General features: G+C 42.5%; 2 protein-coding genes across 2 annotated transcripts in view; one reads left to right on the top strand and one right to left on the bottom strand.

Moving 5' to 3' along the window:
- LOC120027699 (syntaxin-8-like) overlaps positions 1–7,264 on the top strand; it is a 46,206-nt gene extending 38,942 nt beyond the window's left edge. The window contains exon 8 of the mRNA XM_038972692.1: positions 6,336–7,264. Within this exon, the coding sequence (XP_038828620.1) occupies positions 6,336–6,400 (65 nt within the window). The 3' untranslated portion in view covers positions 6,401–7,264. The remainder of the gene's footprint in view (positions 1–6,335) is intronic.
- A 5,871-nt stretch (positions 7,265–13,135) lies between these two features.
- Positions 13,136–27,488, bottom strand: part of LOC120066663 (netrin-1-like) — an 89,365-nt gene continuing 75,012 nt past the window's right edge. The window contains exons 5-6 of the mRNA XM_039018100.1: positions 18,445–18,519; positions 13,136–13,498 (exon numbers count right to left, since the gene is read on the bottom strand). Coding sequence (XP_038874028.1) covers positions 13,170–13,498; positions 18,445–18,519 — 404 coding nt within the window. The 3' untranslated portion in view covers positions 13,136–13,169. The remainder of the gene's footprint in view (positions 13,499–18,444; positions 18,520–27,488) is intronic.

Consider the following 27,488-nt stretch of genomic DNA (forward strand, 5'->3'; position numbering starts at 1 on the left):
TGGAACCTGAGGCTTTTGTTTGCAGTTGTGTCAATCTTTAATCAACCTCTTAGACCTTCTGCCAGAGATAAAACAAGGAGATGAGTGACTGAGGACGCTGTGGAAAATCCATCCTACCTTTGTGTTTAGTTGGTAAGCTGAAGGCTGGACGAGCACGGGCTGAACATGGTTCGGGGTCATCTCTCCGCTGAAGGGAGGAAGGACCCACATAGCATAACATATCGCCATGGATCCATCCTGCAACGACGGGTGCATGACTGGATCTCAGGGCAGGCTTGTGAAACATCCTGGATCTTGTTGAAACATATAGAGAGTCGAGACACAAGCACATTACAAGTCCTCCAGTCATCAGTCTCACGGTGCTGAGGTTTATTGGGGAAGAGCCACAATCAGACCACAACACGGTTGTGGATTTCACCAGGATATATGGGTGACAAGAAAAACGTTAAAGCTTTTAAAGCTAACTTGAGGTTAGCCTTTTTAAACCGTGTTTAAGCTTTGAGCAAAATGAGAAAGTTAAAGCTGCCCAATAGAAAGATTCAATAAAGTAAAGCCTACTTTTCAATGTCACTTCCCTTTACTGGGAAACGGGTAGTGAACAGGTTTTGAGGGGGGTAGGTGGCATTAGAAAGGCAGATGACCCCTTAGCACCAAAGGGCCCTAGGAGGGTGGTGTGAGTTTCCCAGGGCTTAAGTGTCTCATCAGGCAACGTGGGGGCAGCCCTCTCTCCAATGGACTAATCCCATGGGCCTGCGGAGGCTGGAGGGAAACCTCACACACACATACTCACAGACTCGAATCCCGCAGGTGGCTTGCATCTCAAGTAGACCTGAATTGTTAGGGCTTTCGAGGGGTTGTCATTGAGGGTAGGTAAATGTAACTTAATTTCACTGAATCCCTTTAAGCCTGTTAAGTAAATCTTGAATACTTTTGATGCCGATATGATCATTTTTACTAGTCTCCCATGCCCTAGCATTCATTTCAGTGTTGGACCGAAAAAATACTGAAACAAACCATTCAAATCTAGGGTTGTACTAAAACAAAAAAAATCCAAGATTTTTGTACGTATGGCGGTGTTGATCCCATGACCTAGAGGAGTAACAGGTCCCGAATGTCATGGTTTGTCACGTTTACAAATGCTTACATCACCTTTACCACTTGTTTTTGGCTGGCAAGAGTGGAATATTGGATGGCTGTAAAACAATAGATCTGAAACAGCAGTCGCTTTACGGCTTCTTTTCTATGAAATGTGTTATTCCTTTGCGAAAGCTTTTCGTTTGACTGTATATCACTTCAATATGATGTTCATCAATGTGTTCTGAAGTGATATATTCATATTACAATGGACTTGCTGGAGGATAACTATCTACCATGGTGTGAGAAACCTAAAGGTTTACAATTAGGAAAGTGATGACCTCGCAAACCATGTTAACATCAAATTTGACCGGTCGTCAGAGGTCAGCCGAGTCTTTTGTGGCCGAAAAGAGCTATGAACCATAGGCAAAGGGTACGAACGGGGGAGGTGTGTGTGTGTTGGCGAGGGCAGAGACATAAATACAAATTCCACCCGTATCCCTTCCTTTTCTCCACCAATTAGGATTTGTCTTACCGATATGTCGGGAAATGCTAAAAAGGTTGTACCCCAATCCTTCTTACTCTACCCATCTCTGAAGCTCTTGGGGGGGGTCACTTTGACTGCTGACTGCACTGTAGACCCCTTGGCTTCAATGGCGAAGCGTAGTCTCATCTATTTGGCTTGCAAATGTGATTGTTGTCATTGCTTCGTCGAGACTGGGTCAGGAGTAACTTATTTAGTTACTTAGCGGGATGGGGACAGTCCCAAAGAGAAGGGGAGGGAGTGTTGGTAGGGGGTCTGGGGGCTGAGGTGACTGGGTGGTAGGGAACATATCGAAGAAGAAGAAGATGACTTTATTATCCAACGAAGTACATGAACGTCTAACGTAATTTGACTTCAGAATGTTTATCTGCCTACGCCCTCCGTCAAGTCGAGCTGAATGTAAAGATGACAGCATACTATCCTGTTTTAATATCCTTCACACTGAAGCGTAGTTAATTGTCTGGCGTGTGTGTGTATATTTCTCTTAAGTGTGAGGTGTTTAAAAAGCCATCATGAGGGCTGTTGGGAGGAATGTTCCCACTTGACATTTACGTTGTTGCGCCTCTGCTCACATGTGTAAGTTATCAAGTGGGGAGGTCCTGTCTCGACCAATGATCATTCGGAGAGGTCGGAGACTAGCATGCTAGGCTTCAGACAGAGCTGTTTTATTGAAAGTTTGAAATAAAAACTTAGGAGAAGAAGGGTAAATAGGACTAAGATTAATTGGTTACATGTAGAGTATGGTGAATGGGCATAGCCACTAAGTTGTGCCTGCATCTCCTTCACTCAACTCAGAGAGAGAGATATTTCCCTCAGTTTGGAACTGTTTAGTAGTGTATCCTTACAGTAACCATACCACCGTATTCAATTAAGAAATCCTAAAAGTAGGAGAAAGTGTCGCAACCAACCAAGCTAACGAGGCATCCAGACCTTTGGACTCGCTGCTGCCACATCCAAGCTTCCTAGCCAAGTCCTATGTCTCATAAGAACATCTGATCTAGAATCAGGTTTACCTTTTAGATCACAATGAACAAGATTCCACGGACGGCACGGGGGGCTGATCCTAGATTAGGAGTTCTACTCTGACTACGACGCAGGCAATTAGTTCAGCTTGGGTTCATCTTCCCCCCTATCTCTGCCTGTGGACCAGACTGCAATTACGCTGCAGAGTAGAATGCACGACGAGAAAGCCAAGGTATGAAAGAAATGTAAACCAAAAGTGAAAAGGCCGGGAGGGAAAATACCAGCTCGCATGCGAAATAACCATGGACAACTTGAGTCAGCCAGAGACTGTCGACAGCCATCAAGCCATCAGATTCTCCCGGATGCAGTTGTTTGAAATCTTCACCCGATGGGGATGCCATTCAAGGAGAAACACTAGAGAGAGAGCGAGAGGAAAATGTGGCTAGATGTGTCCTTGGAGATAGTTTTCCATATCTACTGTAATGTGTGGCATGAAGTTGGGAGAGAAATCCCCCTAGCTGCCATGAAAGCTGACCACGGTTGAGAGGCATGACACTTGACACCAGCCATCCACCAGTCCTTTTATTCTTACCAACACCTTAGGAAGGTTTCAGGATTTGAAACAGCTGTAGGTTAGATGACAACGGGCTAGCCAAGACAACTGGAAAACCCATTGAACGGTGGTTGTAGACTAGCCATATGATATTCAAACCCATATAAAACAAGCCAATATGCAAACACAGAATAACTACCTATTTCACAGTCTTGATAATAAATGTTGGTATTGAACTTTTTGAATCGTTTTTCTATATTTTCTTTATTATCTTGGCCATGATAAAAACGTTAATTTGATCTGTGTCTATATCATTTTCAGGTCCTGTGGGGTAAAAAGCTTTTGATTTAAGTGTGAGGTAGCTACAGTATAATCTTTCAGGTCTCCTCTGTCTCCACAGCATTGGTGGAAAAACATTGATTACCCTCTCCAGTGAAGTCAGATCTGGAACACATGCCCACCGCAGCGTGATCTGTGCCAATAAACCTGTCACAATTCTAGATTGCATATAAACATGTATTAAGTCATCTTGGTGAAAATGTGCAGGTAATATGAGGGTAGTAGCCTAAACACTGGGGCGCAGCAGGGATTTAGAAAAGTGGCTAGGGCCAAAGGTCTGAGCTAACTAGAAAAAGGCCTAGGCCTACCTTTTTCAAGTTTACTTATTGGTTGCTTTTCCACCACCTATTCCTTTGGTCTGTGGCTGTCCAGCTTAGCCTGATCAGAGGAATTTAGGCAATGTGTAGAATTCTCTGTCTATGTAACTAGTATGTACTGTACCTGTCTATATAACTAGTTTGTACTGTACCTGTCTATGTAACTAGTATGTACTCTACCTGTCTATGTAACTAGTATGTACTGTACCTGTCTATATAACTAGTTTGTACTGTACCTGTCTATGTAACTAGTATGTACTCTACCTGTCTATGTAACTAGTATGTACTCTACCTGTCTATGTAACTAGTATGTACTCTACCTGTCTATGTAACTAGTATGTACTCTACCTGTCTATGTAACTAGTATGTACTCTACCTGTCTATGTAACTAGTATGTACTCTACCTGTCTATGTAACTAGTATGTACTCTACCTGTCTATGTAACTAGTATGTACTCTACCTGTCTATGTAACTAGTATGTACTCTACCTGTCTATGTAACTAGTATGTACTGTACCTGTCTATATAACTAGTTTGTACTGTACCTGTCTAAGTAACTAGTATGTACTCTACCTGTCTATGTAACTAGTATGTACTCTACCTGTCTATGTAACTAGTATGTACTCTACCTGTCTATGTAACTAGTATGTACTCTACCTGTCTATGTAACTAGTATGTACTCTACCTGTCTATGTAACTAGTATGTACTCTACCTGTCTATGTAACTAGTATGTGCTGTACCTTTCTATGTAACTAGTATGTACTCTACCTGTCTATGTAACTAGTATGTACTCTACCTGTCTATGTAACTAGTATGTACTCTACCTGTCTATGTAACTAGTATGTACTCTACCTGTCTATGTAACTAGTATGTACTCTACCTGTCTATGTAACTAGTATGTACTCTACCTGTCTATGTAACTAGTATGTACTCTACCTGTCTATGTAACTAGTATGTACTCTACCTGTCTATGTAACTAGTATGTACTCTACCTGTCTATGTAACTAGTATGTGCTGTACCTGTCTATGTAACTAGTATGTACTCTACCTGTCTATGTAACTAGTATGTACTCTACCTGTCTATGTAACTAGTATGTACTCTACCTGTCTATGTAACTAGTATGTACTCTACCTGTCTATGTAACTAGTATGTACTCTACCTGTCTATGAAACTAGTATGTACTCTACCTGTCTATGTAACTAGTATGCACTCTACCTGTCTATGTAACTAGTATGTACTCTACCTGTCTATGTAACTAGTATGTACTCTACCTGTCTATGTAACTAGTATGTACTCTACCTGTCTATGTAACTAGTATGTACTCTACCTGTCTATGTAACTAGTATGTACTGTACCTGTCTATGTAACTAGTATGTACTCTACCTGTCTATGTAACTAGTATGTACTCTACCTGTCTATGTAACTAGTATGTACTCTACCTGTCTATGTAACTAGTATGTACTCTACCTGTCTATGTAACTAGTATGTACTCTACCTGTCTATGTAACTAGTATGTACTCTACCTGTCTATGTAACTAGTATGCACTCTACCTGTCTATGTAACTAGTATGTACTCTACCTGTCTATGTAACTAGTATGTACTGTACCTGTCTATGTAACTAGTATGTACTCTACCTGTCTATGTAACTAGTATGTACTCTACCTGTCTATGTAACTAGTATGTACTCTACCTGTCTATGTAACTAGTATGTACTCTACCTGTCTATGTAACTAGTATGTACTCTACCTGTCTATGTAACTAGTATGTACTCTACCTGTCTATGTAACTAGTATGTACTCTACCTGTCTATGTAACTAGTATGTACTCTACCTGTCTATGTAACTAGTATGTACTCTACCTGTCTATGTAACTAGTATGTACTCTACCTGTCTATGTAACTAGTATGTACTCTACCTGTCTATGTAACTAGTATGTACTCTACCTGTCTATGTAACTAGTATGTACTCTACCTGTCTATGTAACTAGTATGTACTCTACCTGTCTATGTAACTAGTATGTATTGTACCTGTCTATGTAACTAGTATGTACTCTACCTGTCTATGTAACTAGTATGTACTCTACCTGTCTATGTAACTAGTATGTACTCTACCTGTCTATGTAACTAGTATGTACTCTACCTGTCTATGTAACTAGTATGTACTCTACCTGTCTATGTAACTAGTATGTATTGTACCTGTCTATGTAACTAGTATGTATTGTACCTGTCTATGTAACTAGTATGTACTCTACCTGTCTATGTAACTAGTATGTATTGTACCTGTCTATGTAACTAGTATGTACTCTACCTGTCTATGTAACTAGTATGTACTCTACCTGTCTATGTAACTAGTATGTACTCTACCTGTCTATGTAACTAGTATGTACTCTACCTGTCTATGTAACTAGTATGTACTCTACCTGTCTATGTGCTGTAACTACTCTGCATTAGGTACACTTTGTAAAGTTGTTGATTGTTTGAATTTCTGTCGAGTTTCCCCCCTACAGTACTTATCCTTCTCTTTGTGTTTCCATTCTTGTTTCAGGGATGCTGGTGGTGATCGTGCTCCTGCTCATTGCTATAGTGGTGGTTGCTGTGTGGCCCACCTAACGAAGAGGCTGAGGGGAGCGTTTTGGACGTCGCACCGTCCGTCGCATGACCACTGAGACTGCGTGGAGAGCCTACAGGGGAGACGAGGCGCAGAGGCACTTATGCAGGTATGTATCAAGCGTGCTGATACAGGACCAGGTTTGCCTTTTATATCCCAATGAATAAAATGACATAGACAAGGCAGACCTGATTCTAGATCAGCACTCCTACACTGAGACGCTTGATACATACGGGCCCCAGTGCTTCCAAGCCCTCTAACACACCACCCGTGTCCTGTTAAACACACACATACACTAATAATGACACACACGCTCTTCCACCTCCCTCTCTTCTCCCGCCCTCTATATTTCCTCTCTCCTTTCCCCTTGTATGAGAACCGAGTGTATTGTGCTGTTCTCTACTGTACCTCGACACTTGGAGAGTTGAGCGCTGGCTGATGAGGAACCAGCAACAATGTTTTATTTTCTTACGTGGGTGTTGGTTGGGTGAAGGGTAGCACTGACCCAACTGTAGGACCTCCCATGTGGAGGGGGGGGCTTTTTCTTTCCTAATTCTCTCTGTGGGCTGAGAGGTCCGGGGTTCCGGGTCGCTAATTCTGCTAGCTTAGCAATTCACTCACATGTATCATCTCTCACATATCTATATATTAAGTATTATTATTATATTTACCCACTAGCAGTTCTAATGGTATCATTTGTCTTGGGATTTGATCATGTTTGTAGGATAATGCCAGCCAAAACAAATAGCACGTATGACTGTGTCACTTTTTAACATGATGTGAATCAGTTTAGCTTAATGCAACCGTGTCATTTCTAATAAACAACAGTTACAGTTAACAGCACGATCCGTGGACTCCTTGGTGTAAAGACATTAGTGGTATATAATATTGGTAATCTACTAAGGATAATGTACTGTATCTATAGCGTACTCTGCGTTCTTCCACTATGTCAATTTAAAAGCCTTGCTTTTAAATGCTCTGAAAGGTTGGGTGATGCTTGCTTGCGTCCGTGTGAACAGTCTAGCTATCCCACTACTGGTCCGTGTGAACAGTATAGCTATCCCACTTCTGGTCCGTGTGAACAGTCTAGCTATCCCACTTCTGGTCCGTGTGAACAGTCTAGCTATCCCACTACTGGTCCGTGTGAACAGTATAGCTATCCCACTACTGGTCCGTGTGAACAGTATAGCTATCCCACTTCTGGTCCGTGTGAACAGTATAGCTATCCCACTACTGGTCCGTGTGAACAGTATAGCTATCCCACTTCTGGTTCGTGTGAACAGTATAGCTATCCCACTACTGGTCCGTGTGAACATCCCACTTCTGGTCCGTGTGAACAGTATAGCTATCCCACTACTGGTCCGTGTGAACAGTATAGCTATCCCACTACTGGTCCGTGTGAACAGTATAGCTATCCCACTTCTGGTCCGTGTGAACAGTATAGCTATCCCACTACTGGTCCGTGTGAACAGTATAGCTATCCCACTACTGGTCCGTGTGAACAGTATAGCTATCCCACTACTGGTCCGTGTGAACAGTATAGCTATCCCACTACTGGTCCGTGTGAACAGTCTAGCTATCCCACTACTGGTCCGTGTGAACAGTCTAGCTATCCCACTTCTGGTCCGTGTGAACAGTCTAGCTATCCCACTACTGGTCCGTGTGAACAGTATAGCTATCCCACTACTGGTCCGTGTGAACAGTATAGCTATCCCACTTCTGGTCCGTGTGAACAGTATAGCTATCCCACTACTGGTCCGTGTGAACAGTATAGCTATCCCACTACTGGTTTGTGTGAACAGTCTAGCTATCCCACTACTGGTCCGTGTGAACAGTATAGCTATCCCACTTCTGGTCCGTGTGAACAGTCTAGCTATCCCACTTCTGGTCCGTGTGAACAGTCTAGCTATCCCACTACTGGTCCGTGTGAACAGTATAGCTATCCCACTTCTGGTCCGTGTGAACAGTCTAGCTATCCCACTTCTGGTCCGTGTGAACAGTATAGCTATCCCACTTCTGGTCCGTGTGAACAGTATAGCTATCCCACTACTGGTCCGTGTGAACAGTATAGCTATCCCACTACTGGTCCGTGTGAACAGTATAGCTATCCCACTACTGGTTTGTGTGAACAGTCTAGCTATCCCACTACGGGTCCGTGTGAACAGTATAGCTATCCCACTACTGGTCCGTGTGAACAGTCTAGCTATCCCACTACTGGTCCGTGTGAACAGTATAGCTATCCCACTTCTGGTCCGTGTGAACAGTATAGCTATCCCACTACTGGTCCGTGTGAACAGTATAGCTATCCCACTACTGGTTTGTGTGAACAGTCTAGCTATCCCACTACTGGTCCGTGTGAACAGTATAGCTATCCCACTTCTGGTCCGTGTGAACAGTCTAGCTATCCCACTACTGGTCCGTGTGAACAGTATAGCTATCCCACTTCTGGTCCGTGTGAACAGTCTAGCTATCCCACTTCTGGTTCGTGTGAACAGCATAGCTATCCCACTTCTGGTCCGTGTGAACAGCATAGCTATCCCACTACTGGTCCGTGTGAACAGTATAGCTATCCCACTACTGGTCCGTGTGAACAGTATAGCTATCCCACTTCTGGTCCGTGTGAACAGTATAGCTATCCCACTACTGGTCCGTGTGAACAGTCTAGCTATCCCACTACTGGTCCGTGTGAACAGCATAGCTATCCCACTACTGGTCCGTGTGAACAGTCTAGCTATCCCACTACTGGTCCGTGTGAACAGCATAGCTATCCCACTACTGGTCTGAGCTTGGTGGTCTAAAGCTATTCGATCTACACCCAGCATGCTTAGCCCTCGACTGTACTGCCCTAAGTCACACATGGAGCTGTTGGTAGAAGTGTGTATGTTACGCCCAGGACTCCGGTTTCAGAGATCCAAAGGAGACATTGAATGATTTAAGACGATAGAGAAAGAGAGGCAGAAGAGAAAAAGAAAGAGTCACACTAGTGGCGACTTAACAGGAGTTTATTTCAACTGAATTCTGGATTTAGTTCTACCAGCTTGGTGTTCAGTAGTTATTGTTTCCTTCTTAAAATCACGACCATCTAAACAACCACAAACAAGTAATAAAAAAAAAAAAAGACAGAATAAAATCCACATGTCTCGTGTCATTAAATATATCCATATATAATAACCATAATATATTAGTACACATCGTAAAACAAACATCGCAAAAATGGTTTCGCAATGGCCAACACAGCTAAACAACATTTACAAAAGCAACGTTTTGACAGGTCTGCGGTAGTCATATTTCATCAAAGCGGAGGTCATTGTCAATCCATTGCTTGGAAAACTGATCTAAAATTTACATCATGGGGATACAGAGACAGAATGGAAAAAACGATTGAGGTTTGATTATATATTATGTGCCAAACAGAAATACATTTACATTTAATGTCACGAGTATGGATATAACGATGAAAGGAAGTAACATGTAAATATATGTATAAATACGTGTAATATGTCATCTGTATATTTCAATACACCAGCACAAAGCATGTGTATTTATATGACTGATCTGTACACAGAGAGAAACAGTATGGAACACAGATGCTGGCAATCAGACCCTCAATGTACATCTGATTGGTTTGAAAAAAAGAAAGATGTGGTTTTAATTCATTTGGGGATAATCAGGGGATTGAATTACATGATTTTTTCCCCTCCTAGTCCTCGTTTCGCCCTCTTCGAATCGTTCTGAACTTAATTAATTTGACAGCCTTGTAAGAGACATTGAAGAATGTCTGCAGCTGTTGAATAGCTGCTGCTACGGCATCCATATTAGGAATTCCATATTAGGAAGACCACTGGCAGTTTTGCCTGAAATCTGATGACTTGCTAATATGGATGCCGTACACCACTCAAGACAGAATTTTCAAGAACTCTAGAGTGGCAGGCAGTCCAGCATGTAACATGTATATCTTATGCACAAGGGTGAGGTCTATGGATGGTTAAGTTGGGGGGGGGGGGGGGTATGAAGCAAGAATTTAGAGAGCTGACTAATAATGCTTGTGTAATAATGTTTGGAACAGTTCACTGTCCGTCAGAGGTAAACTGCACTCTTCCATTTCTGTTGCCTCAATACAACAAGAACATAAATACTGTTCTTAGGTGTGCACTCTGTCCGTTCTCTTTGCTAAAATCTACAATCAATAAATTGAAGTTAATAATAGTTGTATTATCTAGATCATTTTCACATAAAAATACTACCTATACAGATTTTTTATTGTTGACTGCCAATCCCTTTTTTAGTACCTTGGGGAAGAGGCTTGTTTCAATTACAAATGCTTTACACATTGTGATAAAAAAAAAAATTGCCATCCAAAATAGGGTGAATTTAATACTACACAGAAACAATTCTGTGCCGATTGGTGAATAGCCTACAGTATTAGGAAATATTGTTCCTAGGGAGAGGTCGTATAAATATGTACATTGTAACACTTTCAATTCAATATGTACCAATATCTCACTGCTTGGTTAACGTTCTCTGAAAACGATTAGATTTGTGTTGTCCACACACAGGGCCTAGTGTTGTAGCTAATCTATTTGAAACCTTAGGTATGATAAGGTTTTTTATTCACATCATTGCAAATGCTTCCTTTTGGTTTTGTGTAAAGCATGTGTACTGTATTATAATAGTAATGTGAATTCATATTTCATAAATGTACACCTTCAATATCAAATAAAAAAACATCTATATACTAAATCTCGGCAACATGGGGAAAAAACGCACTGCTTTCTGTCTCTTAGAAGGACTGGCTCCTAAATCCTAAATCACTCGATCATTAAATATATACTGAACAGAAAAATAAACGCAACATGTGAAGTGTTTTATGAGCTGAAATAAAAGATCCCAGAAATGTTCCATATGCACAAAAAGCTTATTTCTCAAAAATGTTGTGTACACATTTGTTTACCGCCCTGTTAGTGAGCATTTCTTGTTTGCCAAGATATTCCATCCACCTGAACGGTGTGGCATATCAAGAAGCTGATTAAACAGCATGATCATTACACAGGTGCACCTTGTGCTGGGGACAATAAAAGGCCACTCTAAAATGTGCAGTGTTGTCACACAACACAATGCCACATGCGTCTCAAGTTTTGAGGGAGCATGCAATTGGCATGCTGACTGCAGGAATGTCCACCAAAGCTGTTGCCAGAGAATTTAATGTTCATTTCTCTACCATAAGCCACCACATCTGGCTTTTTCACATGCCAGATTGTCTGAGATCAGCCACCAGGACAGCTGATGAAACTGAGGAGAATTTCTGTCTGTAATAAAGCACTTTTGTGGGGAAAAAGTCATTCTGATTGGCTGGGCCTGGTTCCTCAGTGGGTGGGCCTATGCCCACCCAAGGCTGCGCCCCTGCCCAGTCATGTGAAATCCATAGATTAGGGCCTAATTCATTTATTTCAATTGACTAATTTCCTTATATTGAATTGTAACTCAGTATAATCGTTAATTGTTGCATGTTGCACTTATGTTTGTTCAGTATAATTGAACCAAACATTAATAAAATATTAAAGCAAGTGATCCTAAATACAGATTGAAGATCCTAAATTGAAATCTGGTTGTTATTGTTCTAATAGCAGGAGTCTTTGTGAAATCCCAGACCTTTTGAATGCAGTCCGTCATCTTCTTGGGAATCCAGCAATAGTATTATTAAAAACACTAACCATGAAATTAGACAGCAGCACCAGTCAAAAAGAGAGTAAGGACACGGTGTCCATATTAGGACATCAACTCATCTGACGCTGTCCTAATATGGACGCCATGTATTTGACATAATAACCATCCTTTTTGGAGACAGGTTGACATGCAGTTTGAAACTGTACAAGAGTGTGTTAATCACCACAATGAACATTCATTCATTTCAGATCATTCTGAATACTGAAAGCGGACAAAGAAAAATGTGTAGATTTAAAATAATATCCTTGATTAAGCTTAGTTAACAATGCTGGAGTCAAATATTTTGTACACCTTTAAGAATGGACATTCATTTTCTTTCTTCCCATTTCACTGTCTGCATCTAGGGGCCAACATTCAATCAAATGTACAATATGTCACACCCGTGATATAATAAAAAACATAGCTAGTTACTGTGCGTTTTATGTTACATACACATACGACCGGGTGAAGCGAAAGGCAACTTATTTGATAATACATGAAATGTGCATTTCCAAGGCGCAGAACCAATGTTATTTTATGGCACTTTTTGCTGTACTGCCAATAGGATACACAATTTCAACACAAAAAGTTGAAGTTTGACGATGCAGGCTGGTTTGTCACTGATATTATTAGCTAACCCTAAAAACAACAGAAAACAGAGCTTGTGATAATGCAGTGGCTTGATTTGTGGTGTCTTCGCACCAGCACAAAATGCTCATAAAATAGGGTTATGAAATATCAATATGAAAAAAATGAAAACACAAATAACTTTATATATACTGGTAATAGGTGCAAACTTGGCAAATCCACAGAGACAAATCTCGAAGGAAAAAACAACGAAGCAATGACACCTGCAGCGTGAGCTCCTTCACAAAAGTCCACTAGAAAAGATCTTCTCAATAATATTCTCTTCATGCTTCTACTCGAAAAAGTAGCGACAACGCACAGGCCCTTTCTGTCCTTCCTCAGTCTCCCTCTCTCTCCTCTCGTCCTTTTTCAACACCCACTCATCCTTTCTGCTGTCCCGTGTTCCATTCCCTCGCTCCAGGCGTCGTCCGTACTTTCCGCCTATGCCTTCTTGCACTTGCCTTTCTTCTCGCGTTGCTGGAACTTCCTCAGCCGACGGGCCCATATGTCTCTCCACTGGATGACCAGGGAGCCCTTATCGGCCACCACTCCAGACTGCCCTGGAGAATCCTCATTGTTACCCAGGAGCAGGTACTTCTTCCCGGTCTTGATCTTTGGACACTTGCACGCCACATCCTTGGCCCTGACCCACAGGAACTGGTCGCCGCGGCGGATGCGGCTCTCGCCCTGCTTGTAGACAGAGATGATGTTGACGGTGAACTTCCACCACTCGCCCGCCTTGTCCGCCTTCAGAATGTGCACCTGGACAGCTGGGGAGAGAGAGACTTTAAGTGACGAGTTATTTACAATGTATTTTTTGTTATGTCTTTGTGTCTGACTCAATTCTAGCTTTAAAATTTCCTGCTCAATGGGATACACTGTACAGTGCTGTTATTCCTATCTCTATCACTGAGGTTCGTGTCTGTATCACAGACTTCAATTACAACCCCATCCATGTCCTCTTGGCACAGGAGAGCAACCCGGTCCTTATCGTCTGCTCCATTCCTTCCTGCTATCCTGACTGTGACCTTGCTCTTCTTCTCTAGACCGACAAGCCATGATCACAGCAACAGTTACGATGTCACCCTGGGACAAAATAATTCCGTTTGACCGAGTCAGACATTTCCCATGGAATCCCTTTTCCTTCTTGCAAAAACTTTGCCTAGACATCTCTCTCTCATCTCTCTCTCTCTCTGGCCATTCAGTATATCTCCCACTACAGATGTAGGATCTTAATTTAATCACCCTGTTGCAGGTGAAGTTTCCTGCAACGTAGGACATTTAAAACTTGTAGCGTCTTTGAGTTTTAAAAAGGTTTCTAATGTTTGTAATTTACACTTTGTAATTTCAGATTTGATGTTCCCTTACAATACAAAAATGTCCATTAATTATAATCCACATCATAATTTACATTTGCTGTTGCTGCAGGATTATTTCCCTGCTGTAGGAGACTGGCTCATATTACGATCCTACATCTGTAAGTCTAGTATGGGTATCAGACAGACAGTGAAGCAGGCAGTACTGACGCCGGGTAGCCTGCTGTCTGTAGCTGAATCCTCTAGCTCTTAGTCCTCTGTGTCCACTGGTCCATGTGCGTCACCAGTCAGTGCTACTGGCTCCACAGACTAGCACCATGAGACGCTGTGATCTCCACTGTCCAAGCGGCATTACGGGACACTAAAAACACCAGAACTGACAAAGCCTCAAGGGCAGGGTTATGTTCTATTCTCTTTTTTTTAAAGTGAGGTTGGTTTCTCCATTTGGCGCTGATTCCAGTGGAGTCATCAGCAACTACCTACTCAACCGGCCCCGGTGGATAGGAGACTGGACCTGTAACCTAACCAGACGCCCATCAGAGGCTTGTATCCTCCAAGGGAAATGCTGTCAAGACAAAGTCGCCCGGTAGCAGATCCAGCTCCGCGGCCATTATAGTTGTCAGGGGATTTGATTTGTGACGTGATTAAGAGGCAGGGATGGGCTGTGAGGAGATGGGTTTTTGGGGAGCGGCTCTGTGATAGTATGATTTATTACTGAGAGGATCAAGGAGAGAGCGCACTACATTGACAATATGTTCTATTGCTCACCAACAGCTCTCAAAAGCAGCATAGATCACCTTAAAATGTAACAGCAGTCGTTAAACCAGGGGTCATTAGCTTAACCTCCTATACACACAAACTGACTATCACTGAGCGTGAATGTAATGGCTCTCTAAATGGGTCCAAATGAGATGTGTCCTGCACTGCACTGCAGATTTGACTCCATGCATGGTAGATCACAGGGTTATCAAATAGGGCCCTGGTGTCCTTTTCTGCTAGCATTAGCATTCCTGGTGTCTTTTACTGTTACTATTAGCATGGGCATTGGTTGAACTGGCTGTTGACCTGGTGGTGAACCCTATTGGTGCCCTCTGTCACCCTGTCCTTCCCTGGTGTCACCACTGGAAGGCGCTCTCTGTTTATGTTTGCACAACAACACAGGATGAAACCCTGAGAGACCAAACTGTAAATAACTTAACCTATTGTTAAGCCCTGTTCCACTGTCATTTCAGGCCTTTTGTATGGAGAAATTGCTGTATCCAAGTGGTTCTCTATGGGGGTTGGAGTGTGTCTGCATATTATCCAGCATAGGCCCAAGGCACAGCGAGACAATGGACTCCTAATGCTCTCCGCCACTCCGGGACCCTCCAGTAAACCTTCCTGAAGTGTAAAGCGCGAGGCGAGTCTTATCCCTGTACAGGATCAGTACAAAGCCCCCCTGAGGTATGGCGAGGCAGGGAGAAAGTGGATTAGACCCAGGGCCCAGGGCAGGTTAGGGAGGGCTGCGTAGGGCTTGGGTAATGTCGGAGAGGGCCAGAGGGGGAAGCAGAGGAAATTGCCTATAATTGGTCATTGAGGAGAACAGTAAGAGTAAAACAGTGGGGGTTCCCTTACTATAGCCTGCTCTGAAGCCCAGGAGCATGTACCCTAACCCCGCTGTGGACCATTACACACACACACACACACCATGTAGTCACAGCCTTCCCTGAGGCATGCTGGGGTGGTGCTGGGATCACTCATCAATACCAGCAGGTCCCCTCTACACACTCCTCCTCCGGTGCATGCCAGACCTGCCCACCTGTGAGAGACTAGGATGGGGGTAGAGGACACTCCCTGTCTTGTTGAGCAGCGCTCTCAACACTGCTGAGTCTGAGCTACAGTGAGATACACTATGATGACATGCACCTGGGGTGCACCTGGGTAGGGTCCCACCTCACTCCCCATCTCCTCTCCCCTATGTCTTCGGTGGGCACTGACAAGCTCTGACTTATAGACAGACTTATTTTCAGTGTATAAGGGTAAGAGTTTGTACAGCTGAAGACCACAACACATCACTGGGCTTCACCAGGACAGAGTGTGTCTCCCTATGGGGGTCCATTGACTCTTGCGTGGGCCTGAGAGGAGAAACATGGCCCCGTTACACTCCATTGGAGGTGCATGTTCCAAATCCTCCACTGAGGGCTCCTAATGCCTGACTCACTGGAGACCCTAACTGCTACACCTCCTTCACACATGAGCTCCACTGCTGGGGATCAATGATCCACAGAGCTTTTGTTTTTTACCACTCATTAAACCTGCTCGCCTACAAATGGCTACAAACTAGTTACTGTGGTGCAGAACCTTTCTTTATATGCATATGCATGGCAAGCATTTACCAAACGGTAGAGTATTTTCACATCTATAAACGTCCATCTTTTTTTAGCAATTGCCTCTTAAAGAGGACACCATTCTGTATACATCTGGCCCTTCTTTGGACACTGTGCTAACAAACCTCCAAACGAGCTTCAACGCCATACAACACTCCTTCCGTGGCCTCCAACTGCTTTTAAATGCTAGTAAAACTAAGTGCCAATTGCTGCCCGCACCCGCCCGACTAGCGTCACTACTCTGGACGGTTCTGACCTAGAATATGTGGACAACTACAAATACCTAGGTGTCTGGTTAGACTGTAAACTCTCCTTCCAGACTCACATTAAGCATCTCCAATCCAAAATTAAATCTAAAATCGGCTTCCTATTTCCCAACAAAGCATCCTTCACTCATGCCGCCAAACATACCCTTGTAAAACTGACTATCCTACCGATCCTTGACTTCGGCGATGTAATTTACAAAATAGCCCCCAACACTCTACTTAGCAAATTGGATGTAGTCTATCACAGTGCCATCCGTTCTGTCACCAAAGCCCCATATACTACCCACCACTGCGACCTGTGTGCTCTCGTTGGCTGGCCCTCACTACATATCCGTCGCCAAACCCACTGGCTCCAGGTCATCTATAAGTCTTTGCTAGGTAAAGCCCCGCCTTATCTCAGCTCACTGGTCACCACAACAACACCCACCTGTAGCACGCGCTCCATCAGGTATATTTCACTGCTCATCCCCAAAGCCAACACTTCTTTTGGCCGCCTTTCCTTCCAATTCTCTGCTGCCAATGACTGGAACGAATTGCAAAAATCTCTGAAGCTGGAGTCTTATATCTCCCTCACTAACTTTAAGCATCAGCTGTCAGCGCAGCTTACCGATCACTGTACCCATACACAGCCAATCTATAAATAGCACACCCAACTACCTCGTCCCCATATTATTACTTACCCTCTTTCTCTTTTGCACCCCAGTATCTCTACTTGCACATCATCATCAACACATCTATCACTCCAGTATTAATGCTAAATTGTAATTATTTTCGTCTCTAGGGCCTATTTATGGCCTACCTACCTACTACTCTTCTACATTTGCACATGTACATAAATAGAAAATCTTAATTTTATTTTATTGACTGTACATTTGTTTATGTGTAACTCTGTGTTGTTGTTTTTGTCGCACTGCGTTGCTTTATCTTGACCAGGTTGCAGTTGTAAATGTGAACTTGTTCTCAACTGGCCTACCTGGTTAAATAAAGATGAAATTAAATAAAAAATAAAAAGAGCTGCAATGAGAAAGAATTTAAGCCACTTTTCATTTGTGGCACAGGGGATTCCTCCTGACACCCTGCCTGGATCCAACCCCTCAAAAACTCAGGAACAATGCCTGGACTGTCATTCATTCAATCTGCCAAGGTATTTTCAGGCAGGATGCCCCTTCTTGGTTGACTGATTTAACAGACTGGCTTCAATCAGGTCGGGGTCAAACCTCCACAACCTTCACCAGGGTCTTAACCACCTAAAGCACCTTTTCAACCTTTCAACCTTTTCAATGGCCAGGGCAGCCGAGTGGGATGGCCACAGGAATGCCTGTCTGAAAAGACCCATCCCTTAAGTTCCCCTTAATGAGGACCTTTAGGCGCGCACCCCAACTGTCCGTCACACCAACTTTGCTTTATCCATTATCCGCCTTGCCCTTAAATACCTGCTGGGCTGTCCATCATCCCGACACCCCCCTCCCCTTCGCACCCTCTCTATCCTCACACCCTAAGCTCTTCTCTCTGATGGCTTGTCCCCCTCCTTTGTTTGATCCTTTGACTTTCTTTCTTGAAAAGCCGGAGTAAGCTGTCACTAGAATGCCCAGGAGCTGTAGGGTTGTCCTGCGGGGATGCCTGGGCTTGGTGCTGAGTGTTGTAAATAAATATGTAGCTAGCTACTTGAGCTAGCTGAGTTCCCAAGTCCACCAGGGCTCAGGGGGCAGCGTGAGCTTCTACTGTAGGATTGTAGACTGTACTGTACAGAGGATTGAACTCAACTCACCGTAATCTTTCTTGCAGTATTTCTTCATGTTGATCTTCAGTTTGCCTTTCGACGCCTTGCAATAGGAGTCACAGTCTGAGAGAGAGAGAGAGAGAGAATAAGATGCACACTAGGTTAAAAGAACTGAAGAGGGAGCAACACAAACTGTGAAAAAAGACAAAAGTGACACCACATCTCCTTCAGAATTTCTTGCGCTTACTTGCGATACGCATCTGCCAGGTTCAATTGTGTCTTCCTCTAATAGGGCTTATGGGTGCATTGAGAGGAGTGGTGGCCAATAGAAATGAAACAGACAAAAAGGGTCCCGCGGCTGCAGGCGACCGCCCCGGCCCTCTGATGGGAGGACCTCTGGACTGCTGCTTATTGTGCCACCAACCAGGCCACCGCTTCAGAAAACCACTCAAATTAACCCCCCCCAATCCCCACGCTGACCACTACCCAACATCCCCCTGTCAAAGTGCCAGTTTGGGACTGATTAAGGCCTGTAGAAGCACTCCCAGCCCCCCAACACCAATAGCCGCAGAATCTCAATAGCTTCTAAAAAATAGCTGTGGATTAAGTTTTCTCACTTACAGTTGGGAAATCACTCTCACCAAATATAGAACAACACTGGCAGGTTGACTATTAAACTCATGGGTACACTAGCAATAGATGCCAGTCATGACCTAAATGGAAACTGCCATCGATGGAGTATACATCTATGGTTGGTTGCGGCTGTCAGTTTGCCTTTTTCCAAATACAATCGGGATAAAAACTTACAGCTAAAAAGAGAAGACTAATCTGTCTGTAGAAGCTTAAAAAAAAACTCAACTTTTGAGCAATTTTGAGTGATTCTGAGCAAACAGCACTGTTTTTCAAAAGTAGCTCATCTTGAGATAGGCTATTGACACGAGCGCATCGGCCATCACCGGTGAGTGGCCAAGGCTTCATCTTCATCATTGGGTGGTGCCACTGAGAAGTCTATTTAGTAACCTACTGAGGCCAAAATGTAAGGGATAAACGCCGACAATCTGCACATTACCTTAGAAATAAAATGTTGGCTGCCAGTCGTTCGCTCAATTTAGTTCGATATTTATGGACGAGACCCAGTTGTTTTGTTCTATATGTTCCGTTGCCATGCTCGCTGACAACCTTCTTCTCCCTTTCTAGCTAGCACAGTCACGACAGCTGCCGCCAGAATAACTGCAAAGTCGCTTCATTTGCGTTTGTTTAAGCTGTTTTCTATTGACATTCATTTGGATACATCCATAACGATTTTGCCTGGCATAGCTAGAAAAGTTTGCCTTCTCGTCAGGACAGTCGACATGGTTCATTACGAGGAGATAGCATTGCATATCAACACTAGAATAGAAGCTGACTAAATACACTGAACAAAAATATAAACGCAACATGCAACAATTTCAAAGATTTTACTGAGTTACAGTTCATATAAGGAAATCAGTCAATTGAAATAAATTAATTAGGCCCTAATCTATGGATTTCGCATTGACTGAGAATATAGATACCTTTAAAAAAAAAAAGGTAGGGCCGTGGATCAGAAAACCAGCCAGTATCTGGTGACCACCATTTGCCTCATGCAGCGCAACACATCTCCTTCGCATAGAGTTGACCAGGCGGTTGATTGTGGACTGTGGAATGTTGTCCCACTCCTCTTCAATGGCTGTGTGAAGTTGCTGGATGTTGGCGGGAACTGGAAAACTCTGTCGTACATGTTGATCAAGAGCATCCCTAGCATGCTCAATGGGTGACATGTCTGGTGAGTATGCAGGCCATGGAAGAACTGGGACATTTTCAGCTTCCAGGAATTGTGTACAGATCCTTGCGACATGGGGCTGTGCATTATCATGCTGAAACATGAGGTGATGACGGCGGATGAATGGCACGACAATGGGCCTCAAGATCTCATCACGGTATCTGTATGTATTTAAAATGCAATTCTGTTCATTGTCCTTAGCTTATACCTGCCCATACCGTAACCCCACCGCCACCATGGGGCACTCTGTTCACAACGTTGACATCAGTAAACCGCACGCCCACACGACGCCATCTGCCCGATACAATTGAAAATGTGATTCATCGGTGAAGAGCACACTTCTCCAGCGTGCCAGTGGCCATCGAAGTTGAACATTTCCCCACTGAAGTCGGTTACGATGCCGAACTGCCGTCATGTCAAGACCCTGGTGAGGACGACGAGCACACAGATGAGCTTCCCTGAGACGGTTCCTGACAGTTTGTGCAGAAATTCTTTGGTTGTGCAAACCCACAGTTTCATTAGCTGTCCAGGTGGCTGGTCTCAGATGATCCCGCAGGTGAAGAAGCCGGATGTGGAGGTCCTGTGCTGGCGTGGTTACACGTGGTCTGCGGTTGTGAGGCCGGTTGGATGTAATGCCAAATTCTCTAAAACGACGTTGGAGGCAGCTTATGGTAGAGAAATTAACATTTAATTCTCTGGTGGACGTTCCTGCAGTCAGCATGCCAATTGCACACTCTCAAAACATGAGACATTTGTGGCATTGTGTTGTGTGACAAAACTGCTCATTTTAGAGTGGCCTTTATTGTCCTCAAGCACAAGGTGCACCTGCATAATGATCATGCTGTTTAATCAGCTCTTGATATGCCACACCTGTCAGGTGGATGGATTAACTTGGCAAAGGAGAAATGCTCACTAAACAGGGATTGTAAGGACAGACGCTGGGAGACGAGAAGCAAGAGCAGGGAGTGAATATTTAATGAAGAAACAGACAGGAAACAAAACACGAACAGCGTCTGGACATGGGACACATAACAACATTAATGCTGACTCGGAAATAAACTAAGGAAGTGACAGATATAGGGGAGGTAATTAATAATGTGATGGAGTCCAGGTGAGTCCGATGAAGCGTTGATACGCGTAACGATGGTGACAGGTGTGTGTAATGATAAGCAGCCTGGCGACCTCGAGCGCCAGAGAGGGGGAGCGGAAGCAGGCGTGACGGGGATGTAAACAAATTTGCACACACATTTTGAGAGAAATAAGCTTTTGTGCATATGGAACATTTCTGGAATCTTTTATTTCAGCTCATGTAACAAGGGACCAACACTTTACATGTTGCATTTATGTTTTTGATCAGTATAGTTTGTTGCTAGTGAACCTGGCAATATGACAACCGAATTCAAAAATACCAGTTGCTGAAAACAGCTGGTCAAACTAAAAACATACGGGAGGATTTGACAGCATAGCGCCACTTGCATCATGACTGCAACAGTATGGACCGGGAAAATGTATGTTCATCACTCACCACGTTAGGTCATCAGATGCTCCCAAAAAATGATGTCTCTGCAAAAACAAATCAATGCTACTGTAGCTAGAAAACTTTTCCCTTGTTGAACCTGCATTTACAATGTATACAATTTCAGTATGTGTGGTTTTTGGTTTAGCTTTTTGTAACTTTGTAGCAAGTACGGTCTGCATGTGTCGATGAATATTGCGTAATGATTGCAAGGTGTCCCTGATATCTTTTCCAACTGTCCCGTTATCTGGTTTTAATGTCCATTCTAGAATTCCCTTCTAACCAATCAGAAATGAGTACTCAACAATGCTGTGGTATTATATATATATATTTATATATATATATATTCCTTCTAATAATGTACAATCTGTGTGTGTGTATATATATTCCTCCTAATCATGTACAATCTGTGTATATATATTTATATATATTCCTTCTAATAATGTACAATCTGTGTGTATATATATACATATATTCCTCCTAATAATGTACAATCTGTGTGTATATATATATATTCCTCCTAATATTGTAGAAATGTGTGTCTCTTCATTGGCCTGGGCTATTGTTTGCATTCAAGACCAGATCATTTTTATTGCTCTCAGTTTGTCAGTGTCAGGTCACGGTTATGGTCATTTCGGGGTGGTATTAAAAAAGATGATGCTAATGTTTTCTATCATATAAATGACATTAGGCAAAATAAAATCCAAACCTATACTAAAAAACTAATGTGGAAATCCTCAAATGGCCTCTACTCAACGTATGCCACTATGCAAATACAATTAGAGATGTATCCAATGCTTTATTATTTATATATATATAAAAAATACCATAAAAATATATATACATAAATAATAATGTTGTTTTGATTTGGGGGTGCAAAAACATGTAATATATATATTTCTTAATAAAAACAATGTATTAAGAAATATGTATATATATATATAAAAAAATTTGCACCACCAAATCAAAACATCTTCCCGTGGCTATGCCAACTCCTTTCTCTTGTCAACTCAACCGCTATGTCCTTCCAAACCCCACTTTCCAGACCTATACACCCCCCAGGCCCCCACCGACTTACCAACTCCCATTCCTTTTCAACTCGCCCCCCAAACCCCCCCTTCGAGACCCCCCCAGGGCCGTGTCAAGCTTGGGCATTTATTGCAATAGGGGAACCTAGGGGTGGTGGTCCCAGTGATGGAGGGGAGGTAGGGGGTCATAGCCACGACAAAGGGAGGTCAGGAAGGAAATTAGCGGCCCATGAAGCGTTAACCAAAGCCCTTTCTGGTGTCCACTCCTCCACAGTGAACAAATAAATACCTGACACAGCTAGGGACCGGCCATGGGCCTCATTTATAACCATTGCGTAAATGTCAGACTAAATATCTGCATGTGCAATTTCTGAAAATAATACGTACATCTAAAAATATTTATATTTATTATCTTGGCGCACGCCATACATATGCATGTTTCCCGTTATAAATCAGCCCGTCGTAAAACTGCGCGCGAGAACGTGCATTATAACTCTGCATGGAAACGCCCTGCATTCACCTTTTATGGTTACAATTAACGTATTTATTTGCTGTAAAATCTGGAACTATTAGAATTCAAAAATAAACGTTATCAAATGTTTATGGAGGTGTTGCCAGAATGTTTATCTTTTGCAGTAATTTATTCTGTATTTGGCAAATGATTGTGACAGTTTCTGAAAGAAAAAACAATGGAAAATTAATTTAGACCTGTCAGCAGAACGTTTAAATTCAACAATGTTTTGTATCGACTTTTTACCAAAATATTCCGGACTGTCGTGAATTCTGTAACATTGTCTAGCGTACCATTTTTTATTATTACAGTAGGCTACTGTACATGCATACTTCAATGTAAAAGATCAACTGTCTGTTCACCTGTGAAATTCGACTGTATGTTATAATCTGCCCTGCCTATGGGATCACATTTGCTACAGCAAAACTAGAAACTCAGTGCCTTCGGAAAGTATTCAGACCGTTAACTTTTTTGTTGTTATAGTAAAATGGATTAAAAACTAAAAAATTCTAAGCAATCTACACACAATAACCTCATAATGACAAAGTGAAAACAGGTTGTTAGAAATGTTTGCAAATGTATTAAAAATAAAAAACAGAAATACCTTATTTACATAAGTACTCAGCCACTTTGCTATGAGACTCGAAATTCAGCTCAGGTGGATCCTGTTTCCATTGATCATCCTTGATATGTTTCTACAACTTGATTGGAGTCCACCTGTGGGAAATTAAATTGATTGGACATGATTTGGAAAGGCACACACCTGTCTATATAAGGTCCCACGGTTGACAGTGCATGTCAGAACAAAAACCAAGCCATGACGTCGAAAGGAATTGTCCATAGAGCTCCGAGACAGGATTGTGTCGAGGCACAGATCTGGGGAAGGGTAACAAAACATTTCTGCAGCATTGAAGGTCCCCAAGAACACAGTGGCCTCCATCATTCTTAAATGGAAGAAGTTTGGAACTTCCTAGAGCTGGCAGCCCGGCCAAACTGAGCAATCGGAGGAGAAGGGCCTTGGTCAGGGAGGTGACCAAGAACCTAATGGTCACTCTGACAGAGCTCTAGAGTTCCTATGTGGAAATGGAAGAAACTTCCAGAAGGACAACCATTTCTGCAGCACTCCACCAATCAGGCCTTTATGGTAGAGTGGCCAGACGGAAGCCACTCCTCAGTAAAAGGAACATGACAGCCCGCTTGGAGTTTGCCAAAAGGCACCTAAAGACTCTCAGACCTTGAGAAACAAGATTCTCTGGCATGATGAAACCAAGATTGAACTCTTTGGCCTGAATGCCAATCGTCACATCTGGAGGAAACCTGGCACAATCCCTACGGTGAAGCATGGTGGTGGCAGCATCATGCTGTGGGGATGTTTTTCAGCAGCAGGGACTGGGAGACTAGTCAGGATTGAGGAAAAGATGAACAAGGCAAAGTACAGAGAGATTATTGATGAAAACCTGCTCCAGAGCGCTCAAGACCTCAGACTGGGGCGAAGTTTCACCTTCCAACAGGACAACGACCCTAAGCACACAGCCAAGACAACACAGGAGTGGCTTCGGGACAGTCTCTGAATGTCCTTGAGTGGTCCAGCCAGAGCCCGGACTTGAACCTGATTGAACATCTCTGGAGAGACCTGAAAATAGATGTGCAGCAACGGTCCCCATCCAACCTGACAGAGCTTGAGAAGATCTGCAGAGAAGAATGGGAGAAACTCCCCAAATACAGGTGTGCCAAGCTTGTAGCATCAGAAGACTCTATGCTGTAATCGCTGCCAAAGGTGCTTCAACAAAGTACTGAGTAAAGGGTCTGAATACTTATGTAAATGTGATATTTACATTTTTTTAATTTTATAAATTAGCAAAAATTCTAAACCTGTTTTTGCTTTGTCATTATGGGGTATTGTGTGTAGATTGATGAGGGGAAAAAACAATTTAATCAATTTTAGAATAAGGCTGTAACTTAACAAAATGTGGAAAAAGTCAAGGGGTCTGAATACTTTCTGAAGGCACTGTACATAGCCTATCTATTTAGGCTAGGTACTGTACAGTATGTATAGAGCCATGTCATCATGGAATGCTCTGCCACCAGAGGTTACTCAGGCAAAAATCAAGTTTAGCTTAAAAAACAGATAATCTATTTAGGCTACTAGGCCTAATTAAATGGGAGATGCATCGTTATTTGTTGTATCGCTACTTCGGGAAAATTAACCGAGCATGGCTAGAAAATAGGAGGAATTTATTCTGCAGCGGTTATGAAAATAACCACAGGCCTACATGCAATACCTCATAAAGTCAAAGTGGAATTGTGTTTTTAGAAATGTTTAGAAATGAATTAAAAATGAAAAGCTGAAATGTCTTGAGTCAATTAGTATTCAACCCCTTTGTTATGGCAAGCCTACATAAATTCAGGAGTGTCCAATAATAATGTTTAACATGATTTTTGAATGACTACCTCATCTTTGTACCCCACACATACAATTATCTATAAGGTCCCTCAGTCGAACAGTACATTTCATACACAGATTCAACCACAAAGACCAGGGAGGTTTTCCAATGCCTTGCAAAGAAAGGCACGTATTGGCAGATGAGTAAACAAATACAATTAACAGACATTGAATATACCTTTGAGCATGGTGAAGTTATTAATTACACTTTGGATTGTATATCAATACACCCAGTCACTACAAAGATACAGGCGTCCTTCCTAACTCATTTGCCGGAGAGGAAGGAAACCGCTCAAGGATTTCACCATGACTTCAAAACAGCTACAAAGTTTAATGGCTGTGATAGGAGAAAACTGAGGATGTAGTTGCTCCACAATACTAATCTAATTGACAGAGTGAAAATAAGGAAGCCTGTAGAGAATACAAATATTCCAAAACATGCATCCTGTATGCAACAAGTCACAAAAGTTATGCTGCAAAAAATGTGGCAATGAAATAAACTGTTTGTCCTGAATACAAAGTGTTATGTTTGGGGCATTTCCAACACATCACTGAGTTCCACTCTTCATATTTTCAAGCATGGTGGTTGCTGCATCATGTTATGGGTATGCTTGTTATCGGCAAGGACTAAGAAACCGAATAGAGCCAAGCACAGGCAAAATCCTAACGGAATACCTGGTTCAGTCTGCTTTCCAACAGACACTGGGAGACAAATTCACCTTTCAGAATGACAATAAAATAAAACAGTTGCTTACCAAGACGACATTGAATGTTCCTGAGTGGCCTAGTTACAGTTTTGACTTAAATCGTCTTGAAAATCTATGGCAAGACTTGAAAATGGCTGTCTAGCAATGATCAAACTTGACATTTTTTTTAAGAATAATAGGCAAATATTGTACAAGCCAGGTGTGCAAAGCTCTTACCCAGAAATACTCACAGCTGTAATCACTGCCAAAGGTGATTCTAACATGTATTGACTCAGGGGTGTGAATACTTATGTAATTTAGTTATTTCTGTATTTAATTTTCAATACATTTGCAAAAAATTCTAAAAACATGTTTTCACTTTGCAATCCATTTTGAATTCAGACTGTAACACAACAAATGTGGAATAAGTCAAGGGGTATGACTACTTTCTGGTACTGTATGTCAAATTATTTTAGATTCCAAAAATAAAATACATTGATTTTCACTCTTCTCACTAATGGCAAATGGCAGCATCTTGTTGTGTTTTCCAGTTTTTTTGTGGGGGTTTTGGGGAAAAATCATGTCATCATATCCCCGATTTTGCACACAACACTTGCATGTTTGCAATACAATACTTCAACCACAAGAAAAGTTTGTTCTGTTTTTATAAATGGCAACTTTTACGGGAAAATGGGAGCAGGCATGTTTAGGGGTATATTTTATATGTACACAACATTTATAAATGAGGCCCCTGAACTGTACTGTGCTGGCTCAGATATTTAGTTTATTCCAACACAGTTTTAGCAACTATGGTAGATGCATCAGGCCAGAGTAGTACTGCTTGCCTTAACTCAGTTTGGTTAGGTAATGTGGAAAGTGTACAGGTTTGTGATGAATTACTGGGACTTTAAGTGTATATCCACACAGCCCACTTCTCTGAGTTAACCTTGACAGACAGAAAAGGTGCCAAGGCTTTCCTGATTGCCCCACGCTGCCCTGTCACACAGCCAGTCACCTTCAGTAAAGAGTGCATGACGCGAGGCCAAACATAGAAATTAAAATAATTTGTTTCCCTTTATTCACTCTCTAACTGACACAAATTGGATC

Source organism: Salvelinus namaycush, chromosome 2 (assembly GCF_016432855.1).
Source record: "Salvelinus namaycush isolate Seneca chromosome 2, SaNama_1.0, whole genome shotgun sequence".
NCBI lineage: Eukaryota > Metazoa > Chordata > Actinopteri > Salmoniformes > Salmonidae > Salvelinus > Salvelinus namaycush.